A 10,329-nucleotide genomic window follows, 5' to 3' on the forward strand; every position below is an offset into this window, starting at 1 on the left:
GACCGGACCTGACCCTGACTGGACCTGGACCTGGACCTGGACCAGACCAGGCCTGGACCTGACCTGGACCGGGCCTGGACCTGACCCGGTCTGGACCAGACCGGGCCTGGACCTGACCTGGACCTGACCCGGACCGGGCCTGGACCTGACCGGGCCTGGACCTGACCTGGACCGGGCCTGGACCAGACCGGGCCTAGACCTGACCTGGACCGGGCCTGGACCAGGCCTGGACCTGGACCGGGCCTGGACCTGACCTGGACCGGGCCTGGACCTGACCTGACCGGACCTGGACCTGGACCTGACCGGACCTGGACCTGGACCTGACCGGACCTGACCCTGACCGGGCCTGGGCCTGGACCTGGACCAGACCGGACCAGGCCTGGACCTGGACCGGGCCTGGACCTGACCTGGACCGGGCCTGGACCTGACCTGACCGGACCTGGGCCTGGACCTGACCGGGCCTGGACCTGACCTGACCCGGTCTGGACCAGACCGGACCAGGCCTGGACCTGGACCGGGCCTGGACCTGACCTGACCCGGTCTGGACCTGGGCTTAACTTCACAGCTTCTCAAGCCGCCATTGCTGGACCAATCAGAGAGAGGCATCTTATAACTGGCCAATCAGCAGCTTTACGGTTCTTTCTGCTGAGTCGTGCAAACATGACGTAATCATGACATCACACAATCATCAAGCAGCATCATCATCACAGCGGGGGGCAGGAACGCTATGACTGACACCTGATAAGCCCCGCCCCTTGAAAAACGGATGCAACTCAGAGGCTCCTCCCCCTTCGCTCATTGTGGTTTCAGCTACACCCACTTCCTGCGAGGGTGGGCGTGTCTTTGTGGGCGGGGCCTGGACTACGTCTCGAACTGCGTGAGCAGCGCACGGACTTCGGGCGTGAGTTGCTTGGCGGCGCTGGCGGCCTCAGCGATGGCGCGGCGGTACGGGCCTTTGCGCTTCCGGTCGAAGCGGAGCTGGAACGTCTCCAGGAAGGGCGACAGCTGCGCGAGCGGCAGGAAGGAGGTGGTGGGCGAGCCGAACCAGGAAACACGCGCCTCCTGTCGCACTGCCAGCCCCGTGTCGCCGCGCCGCGCCACAGTGAGGCCGAGCACACGCGCCGGCCACCACGGGAAGCCGTAGATCTTCGCCCAGACGATGTCGCCCACGCAGACGATGCGACCGTCCGGGAGCGGAACCTTGGTCACCGACTTGGAAAAGACGGAGGAGGACGATGAAGACGAGGAGGAGGAGGAGGACGACTTGCGGCGCCTCTTCACCTCGCCGTTGTCCTCCTCATCCTCACCACTGGGTCTGAGGGGGGCAGGGGGGGAAGTGGGGGGGGACGGTGGAGGTAAAGAGGAGAAGGGGGGAGGGTCTTCAGAAGGGGGGGGGTCGAAGGTCTCTGTGGAGCTGCACTCGGAGTGGGAGGAGTCTGAGGAGGAGGGAGCCCCTCTCTGCTCCGCCCCTTCCTCCTCAGGTGTTCCAGCTTTCTGTGTTTCCATGGCGATGCAGAGAGCGGAGGTGGCAGGAGCTGTGACTGGGGGTGTGGGGGCGGGGCTGGGAGCCGGTGGGGGCGGAGCTAAGCATTTGCTGGGAGATGAAGAGGAGTGTGGCGCCTCGTCGGTACGGTACCTTTGAGGCTTAAGGCGGATTCTGGCAGGCGGGCCCATGTGACCGCCAACGGCGGCGCCACTCAGACGCTGGAGGCGGCGGGTGAAGTGGACCTTCTGGTTGTGGTTCTGCAGGGCAGCAGCCCGGGTTGTGGCCCTGGCACAGTCCTGGTTCTGGTTCTGTGGTGGCTGAGCGGTCCGGGTCAGCTTGTCCAGGACCTGCCGGGCTTTGGAGCGCGCAAAGGCAGAACTTTTCTTCTGGACCTTCTCAGAGTTCAGCTTCAGATGGACGCGGCTGGACGAAGAAGATGACGATGATGATGAAGCCACGCCTCTCAGGACGCCTCGGGCGGAAGGCGGTATTGTGGAGGACACCCGTAACCCTGACGATGAGCGTCTGTCGGCGGTCGGACGAGCCGGCTTGTCGTCGTTTCTCAGGCGTTTGAGCTCGGAAGAGACGGGTCCTTCTGGCGCCCGCCGCCGCCGCGATGCCTCTTCGCTCCTCAGGTCCACAGTGCCGCGCCGGGCCTCTCGGTAACCAGCCGATGCCACCACGCCTTTGCACTTGTCACACAGCACCTGGCGGGGGCGGAGCTTGATGGCATTCATTATGGAGGTGGGCTCTTCGCAGCGGTAGCGCCGCTTTGGACGCTTGATCTTGCGTGGCGGCGGCTGAGGCAATGCTTGGTTGTATGTGTCCCGGATTAGCAGGGGGGGCGGGTATGGCGCTCCTTCCTGGAACAGTGGCGGCAGTTTGGAGGTCCAGGTGTTGGGAGACGCAGGAGACGGGGTCAGGGAAGTGGACGTCATATCCTCCTGTTTGATGGACGGGTTGTCGTCACTGGCAACCAGCTGCAGAGAGCTGGCTGGTCCGGTCCGGTTGTCACGTCGGGGAAACACCGTGATGGGAATGCCATAAGGTCCAAACCTGCAGGCAAACACATACACACAAACGTGTTACAAGCACAACTCACTGATTTACACAGTGATCAATATCTGTATCAATTAACAGTAAACACCTTCAAGACTCATATGGATCAATCAGTTCAACAGGAACTGTTCTTTGTCCAGGAGGTCCTGCCGAAGACTTCCTGTCCAGAACATCTTGTTTAATCACAACCCAAAGCCTTCCATCCAGGACTAGACTTTGGAATGTGGTGTGGGGGTGGGGGGGACATCTGAGTCCGGTCCTGGAGATCCGCCATCCCGAATCCCTCCTCGGAGAGTCCCCCTCATCTGGTTCAGGCGTGTTGAAGAATGCAGGTTAGTGGATCTCCAGGACCGGACTTGGAAACCCCGGTCTAGCGTATGTCACGATGTTCAGTGCTTTGGGGGCGGAGCCAGTGTTCTAACCGATCTAAGATCTAACCGTCGACCAGATCAGTATCAGAACCTATACCGATCCAGGATCTGCTCAGTCCCAGCGCCGCTTCTCCTGGAGTCAGACCCAGTTGGTTCTTATCGATCCGGCTCTCAAATACAGGGTTCAGCTTTCAAAACACTGAAACCAGATCAAAATGATCTGGATTCTGGGAAATCCACATCTGGATTCTGGGATGTCCAGATCCGGTTTCTTGGGAATCCAGATCTGGCTTCTCAGATATCACGATCTGGTTTCTGGAAACTCCAAATCCGGTTTCTTGGAAATCCAGATCTGGTTGCTGGGATATCCTGATCTGGTTTCTGGGAAATCCAGATAATTTCCCCTGGATCCAGATCCATGGCCCTGCCATTGATATTGTCAAAGAAACATCAAATGGACGCACTGGGACGCATCATCAGCGCTGTATCCTGGGTTCATCGGGTGTTTTGATGGTTTCTCTGCCGCCTTGCTTGCGGATCTATTGACTATTCTTGGCTGCCCCCATCACACCCAGCTGGCTGAGGACGTTACAGAAAGGGCAACCTGCAAAGCCTCTGCAGCCAACTGCTATGGAGTCGCAGAATGTCCTCCAGTTCCTGCACTCCTCCACAAGTACCTGGTACCTCGAGCGTTTCCTCCTATTGGCTCCCTCCATCATCTGTTGCCAGGGAACTGCCAGTTGTAACATGATCAGATATTTTGACTCATCCGAGAAGATGATCATGTCTGGCCGAAGAGATGTTTCCACGATGTGTTGAGGGAAGGTTGGCTGCTTCCCCAAGTCTGAAGCTTTGTGGAACAGGGCTGTTATGTGGACCTTCCCGCGGCCGTTCTTCAGATTTAGTAAAGGAGATTGCCTCCCTTGTGAGTAGGGCCGGACTGGTATGCTCTAGGCAGCTGGGGGCTCAAGGAATCCTTCCCATCTGCACTGACATGTCAGTGTAATTGTTCTGGGGGAGATACTCGGTCAGTCTTCGGGAGACGATGATGAAGAAGATCTTCCCTTCCACTAAGTAGTGAGATTGTCTGAAACTGGTCAAAGTTCTTTGAGCCCTCCTCCTTAGGAACCCAGACACCATTCGTACACCACCACTGGTTGGCCACTCTCCCCCTGTGCCAAATCACCTTCAATTTCTTCCACAGGTGCCGGAGAAGCTTGGGACAATGCTTGTAAACAACGTTCGTTACTTCACTAGGGCCTGGGGCAGATGCAGAGCCGGCTGCCTTGACGACCTCTACGACATCTGCCAATAGTGGGGCCGTGGTGATACATGCTTTGTTAGGACCTAGTTCTTGACCCTAAGTGGGTCACTCAAGGCTTTCTGCAGGTAGCGGTTCACATCCTTGAGTGTTCAGAACAGACACTGCGCTTATCCCCGAGTAGCTGTTTTGAGAACATGCTGCTCGTTTTTTAGCTCGCTATCTTCTCCGCCTCCTGTGCCCCTCTGCTCTACGGGGAGTGTGATTAACCTCTTCCGCAAGATTTATTGCAGCTCTGCCAAAGGTTGTTTCTCCCCTTCCGTAGCGCTCAATAACTGTTTCTTGAGGGTTTCTTGGGTTCGGAGCTCCAGGCGTGGTTAATGTATCCTATCAGCCCTCCTGTTCAAGGTGTATGGGAAAGGCTTAGTGTTGTTCTTCTCAACCTATCCAAATCTTTCCGCTCCATGGCTGACAATGATGGTAGTCACTGATTGGAGTCTGTTGTCGACGCCTCCTTTGGCTGTGGCTTGGATGATATTGGCCACATCCTCATCAAATTGCATCCACTCGATTTGCCTGCTTGCGGGAGGCCACTTCATCTGCTGCGGTGGAACTACTCTGCTCGGGTTGGGAGGCTCTGGTGCGTGGAGGGACTGGGCTCAGTGGGTTGCCTCCTGGCCGGGCTCCTGCTGCATCTCACCAGGCACGCTTGAACCTGTGTGTTGCACCTCACTCCCCCCCCACCAAACATTTCATCCTGGCCTGATGGGATTTCAGGCCGCACTTGTTCTTACATAGCTTGCTGCAGATGCATTTTTCCTGTGATCAGTTTGTTAGAGAAAGTTGTTAACCTTAGGTCTGTCCGACTGGAAAGCTCACCCCCCGCCCCCACTCTCAGGATCTCCTGGGGGTGTTTCTCTGAAGGGCTTTCCATAGCTTGTTTAGGTTCTTTCACACAAAAGATACAGACCATGGGGTGCTAGCTCGTGCTGTCCCTTGGTAGGGTTTACAAAGATCAAAGCGATCCTGTCAGAGGATGCGTCCCTCCTGCTGGACCGTAGACAGGAAACAGGAAATAATGTCATGCAGGAGTCAACGCTGAACTGCTGCTGCAGACAAGTCGAGCTGAGCGGTGAAAGTGTTTTGTGATGTTTGAAGCAAACAGATTCATTGTTGTAAATCAGGGGTGTCAAACTCAAATTCACAGAGGGCCAAAATTAAAAAGAGGAGCAAAGTCGAGGGCCAAACTAATTTTTTTATTCACAAATTTATTATTCGTGTTTTTCTTGTCTTTGAGATACAGTACTGTATTAAACATTTTCATATATTAAATAATAGTTAGGCCTATTTCTGCTTAAACACTGAACCCAGAACCAATTTAAAAAAAAAAAAAAAAAAAACTGAAATAAATATGAGGTCTCTATATTTGAAACTTTATATTGATTTTGATTGTAACCTAAATCTTTTCATCACAGACCATCAAGGCCAACACCTAAAAAAAAGAAATTATCTCTTTCAACTTTGAACAGACCACCACAGTAAATAAAACCATATTTATCCACTTTAGTTTGCTTCCATTTACTCTGATGATGCACATGGGTCCAGTCCAGATACTTGGCGTCGCTTTTTACATGCAAGTGCATCAATATGTGGAGTCCGGCTCTGAGCTGAGGAAATCCTCAGGACTGGATGAAGGTGTTCATCAGTGAGACGACTCCTGTGTTTTGTTCATCTTCATTAAATAAAACAGTTGCTCCCACAGATATGTGCAGCCGAACATAGAGAGCATGTGCTTGGGCACAGAGTCGGGGCAGCGTGTCGAGGAGGTAAGGTGGAAGTTGTGCAGCTCCAACAGAGTCATACTTTGCCTTGAGCGTGTCATTATACTGTAGCTCAATAAGCTCCATTTGGAGGTTGATTGGTGAGCTTGTCACGTCAACAGCAAACCGGTTGCTAAAAGTTCAAATCTACATTTTTTGGCTTCAAAGTTGGCAGAATGTCGGTTAAATTCAGCGCTAAGTAGATTGAGATTTTCAGCAAACTGTGCAGAAGGCAACACCGCGGTAGAGGCCAGGTTTTCACGCTATCTATAGATACCTTTTTCAAAAGACCAAAACAAAGAGAAAAACCAAATTGAAAAAGCATTAATTATTAGCAGCAATAACATGAACTTGAAGAAACGTTCCAGATTAAAATCAAAACACCTCAAAACACCACTAGCGTCACAGTTACGGTAATACAGCCACGCCGCTAGCGTCACAGTTACGGTCATGCAGCCACGCCGCTAGCGTCACAGTTACGGTAATACAGCCACGCCGCTAGCATCACAGTTACGGCAATACAGCCACGCCGCTAGCATCACAGTTACGGCAATACAGCCACGTCGCTAGCATCACAGTTACGGCAATACAGCCACGTCGCTAGCATCACAGTTACGGCAATACAGCCACGCCGCTAGCGTCACGGTTACGGCAATACAGCCACGCCGCTAGCGTCACGGTTACGGCAATACAGCCACGCCGCTAGCGTCACAGTTACGGTCATACAGCCACGCCGCTAGCATCACAGTTACGGTAATACAGCCACGCCGCTAGCATCACAGTTACGGCAATACAGCCACGCCGCTAGCATCACAGTTACGGCAATACAGCCACGCCGCTAGCATCACAGTTACGGCAATACAGCCACGTCGCTAGCATCACAGTTACGGCAATACAGCCACGCCGCTAGCGTCACAGTTACGGCCATGCAGCCACGCCGCTAGCGTCACAGTTACGGCAATACAGCCACGCCGCTAGCATCACAGTTACGGTCATGCAGCCACGCCGCTAGCGTCACAGTTACGGTCATGCAGCCACGCCGCTAGCGTCACAGTTACGGTCATGCAGCCACGCCGCTAGCGTCACAGTTACGGCAATACAGCCACGCCGCTAGCGTCACAGTTACGGCAATACAGCCACGCCGCTAGCGTCACAGTTACGGCAATACAGCCACGCCGCTAGCGTCACAGTTACGGCAATACAGCCACGCCGCTAGCGTCACAGTTACAGTAATACAGCCACACCGCTAGCGTCACAGTTACGGCAATACAGCCACGCCGCTAGCGTCACAGTTACGGTCATGCAGCCACGCCGCTAGCGTCACAGTTACGGTCATGCAGCCACGCCGCTAGCGTCACAGTTACGGCAATACAGCCACGCCGCTAGCGTCACAGTTACGGCAATACAGCCACGCCGCTAGCGTCACAGTTACGGTAATACAGCCACACCGCTAGCGTCACAGTTACGGTAATACAGCCACACCGCTAGCGTCACAGTTATGGTAATACAGCCACGCCGCTAGCGTCACAGTTACGGTAATACAGCCACGCCGCTAGCGTCACAGTTACGGTAATACAGCCACACCACTAGCATCACAGCTACGGTAATACAGCCACGCCGCTAGCGTCACAGTTACGGTCATACAGCCACGCCGCTAGCGTCACAGTTACGGTAATACAGCCACGCCGCTAGCGTCACAGTTACGGTCATACAGCCACGCCGCTAGCGTCACAGTTACGATAATACAGCCACACCGCTAGCATCACAGTTACGGTCATACAGCCACGCCGCTAGCATCACAGTTACGATAATACAGCCATGCCGCAAGTGTCACAGTTACAATAATACAGCCACACCGCTAGCATCACAGTTACGGTAATACAGCCACGCCGCTAGCGTCACAGTTACGGCAATACAGTCCAGTAGCAGATCTAAACACAGCAACACAACTCCACCTCCCAGCCACAATAGACATATAGAAGCTGAACAAGCTGAGAACATTTTATTGTTTCTGATATGTTGAGATTTCTGGTTTCTTCAGAGAATAAACCAAAGACAGGTTTTAAATCAGTCATCCCAGTTGCAATGGAAATCGGTAAAGACATGCAACCCCCCCCCCCCCCCCCCCCCCCCCCCCCCCCCCCCCCCCCCCCCCCCCCCCAGCTGTGGCTGCAGGCCAGTTAACTACCAGGTGAAGGTGCATGTTGCTGGTTTAACACTCAACTCTTAAGCGAAAAAAGCTCTTTCAGGCAAAGATAAAGGTTTTTAAAATTATGATAATATGACTTAATACACAGTTTCATGTAGAAAACCCAGAGTGAAGTATGAGCAGTTAGTGAAGCAACAGAAACGTCTTTTTACGCGCAGGATCCTTGCTTTAGTGGCCTTGCAGGACGAGCAGCGGGTCTTTCTGTGGAGCCAGACACCCAGCACGAGACTGCTGGGTTTCCGTCTGACCAGACGTTCTGGGGTTTTATGCAGCAACCAGGAGGTTTTACCTGCATGAAGAAACACGGAGCAGTGCCTGTCTCTTGGCCTTCATGTCCTCCTGGGTTCAGGTGGGCGGGACAATAAGCAGGGACCTGGTAGACCCCCAGGAACCTCTCTGAAGGCACCTGTACAGGCCAGTCACAGTTCCTCCGCGGTTCTGAAGTCCAAACCAGTCCCAGAGCCTGAAAGCTGCGACTCTTCTTCTGTTTTAGAAACTGCACATATTGACAGGAAGTGACATCATCGGCTGCGGTCTCTTAGCAACACAGCAGTGACAGGACATAAATATATAATCCGACTTCTGGGACCAGAAGCAGAGCTTCACGGAACCCGATCAGCTGATTAGTGATGTCACTAAGTGACTCATAAATGATCAACCAATCAGAAAGCAGCCGGTCATTTTGATCTGTTATCAGTTCCTGATTGATCCGGACAAAGCACTGTTTCCATCCTGGGAGAGGAGGTGGAGGAGGTGGAGGAATACAAGTATCTTGGAGTTCAGCTGGACAACAAACTGGACTGGAAATGCAACACTGACTACATCTACAAGAAAGGTCAGAGCAGACTGTACTTCTTAAGGAAGCTGAGATGGTTTAACGTCTGCACCAAGATGTTGCATATCTTCTAGAAGTCTGTTGTGGAGAGTGCAGTCAGCTTTGCAGCATCTGCTGGGGTAGTAGCATCAGAACCAGAGACTTGAAGAGAATCAACAAACTGATCCAGAAAGCTGCTTCTGTGCTTGGAGTAACTCTGGAGCCGCTGGAGCTGATTGTCCAAAGAAGAATGCTGCACAAGCTGATGAAGATGATGGAGGATTCTTCACACCCTCTCCACAACACAGTGATGAAACAACAAAGTGTGTTCAGTGAGAGGCTTCTTCAGGTCCCATGTAAGACTGAAAGATACAGAAGATCATTCCTGCCAGCAGCCATCAGCCTCCGGAACAAGACCTCCTCTAGTTATTATTATTATATACTACAATATTTCCCTTTGGGGATTAATGAAGTATTTTTCATTTCATATCTGATCAATAACATGTGATCAGCTGATTGGTGCATTGATGAGTGGGTGGAGTTTTACCTCTTGGAGATGTCCATTAGGACACCTGAGAACACCTGCTCCCCCCGCCGGAAGGACACCACCAGCGCGTCATCGATCACGTGGTCCAGGGAAACCCGCACCTCAGAACCAGAACTCAGGTCCAGGACGGGTTCGGGTCGGGATGGCTCTCCCTCTGGGCCGCGAGCCGCCTGCTCCTCCTCCGCCACGGAGCTCTTACAGTAGCCGGTACCTGGACCCAGACCGGTCCGGCCTAGTAGGCCGGTTCCGTCCTCCCCGGGTCCAGGCCGCAGCTCCTGGATCAGAGTTGTGTAGGTCCGGTCACGGCCCGCGGTTTCGGCTCGGTCTGTCGTCACGTTGGTGGTCGGTTCGGCCGGTTCGGCCAGAGACAGGCCGGCCTCGGTAACGGGCCGGGGGTCCGGGAAGGAGTGCAGGAAGACGGCGTGGGGCTGCGGGTCCGGCAGGGTGCTGCGGTACGTCCCGCCGCCGTCTGGACAGAACCGGTCCGGATGGAGGTCGCTGACCCGGTCCAGATGGTCCGGCTCGGTCTCGTGCACGCCTTTCCCCGCCGCGGGCTCGCGCTCCGGCCCAACATGGCGGCCCTCTCCGTCAGCACCATCCTCGCTTCGCGGACCGAACCGCTCCGCAGCCGGGCCGCCGGGTTCTGCCGCCGTGCCAAGATGCCCCGGATCGGCCGGACCGAGGTCCGGCGAACCCTCATTCTCCGCGGCCGTTGCTGTTGTCAGAACCGCCGCAGAACCTGCAGCCACAGCCGCCATTTTC

At 54.4% G+C, this 10,329-nt stretch overlaps 1 protein-coding gene across 1 annotated transcript; it reads right to left on the reverse strand.

The window, feature by feature from the left end:
* Nucleotides 1–313: 313 nt before the first annotated feature.
* pwwp2a (PWWP domain containing 2A) lies at nt 314–10,329 on the reverse strand. The gene is made up of 2 exons (XM_079248212.1): nt 9,568–10,329; nt 314–2,542 (listed from the first exon to the last, which is right to left on the reverse strand). The coding sequence occupies exons 1-2, from the start codon at nt 10,323–10,325 to the stop codon at nt 862–864; spliced, it is 2,439 nt and encodes an 812-aa protein (XP_079104338.1). The 5' UTR covers nt 10,326–10,329; the 3' UTR covers nt 314–861.

The sequence above is a fragment of the Telmatherina bonti genome (genome assembly GCF_933228915.1).
Source record: "Telmatherina bonti genome assembly, chromosome: 10".
Lineage (NCBI taxonomy): Eukaryota > Metazoa > Chordata > Actinopteri > Atheriniformes > Telmatherinidae > Telmatherina > Telmatherina bonti.

What these genes read in the sequence shown, in the direction of transcription:
- pwwp2a (XM_079248212.1), bottom strand. Translation starts at nt 10,325, where the DNA reads ATGGCGGCTGTGGCTGCAGGTTCTGCGGCGGTTCTGACAACAGCAACG. An exon ending in CTAATGGACATCTCCAAGAG is followed by an intron (nt 2,543 to 9,567) that starts GTAAAACTCCAC and finishes GTTTGCCTGCAG; the next exon opens with GTTTGGACCTTATGGCATTC.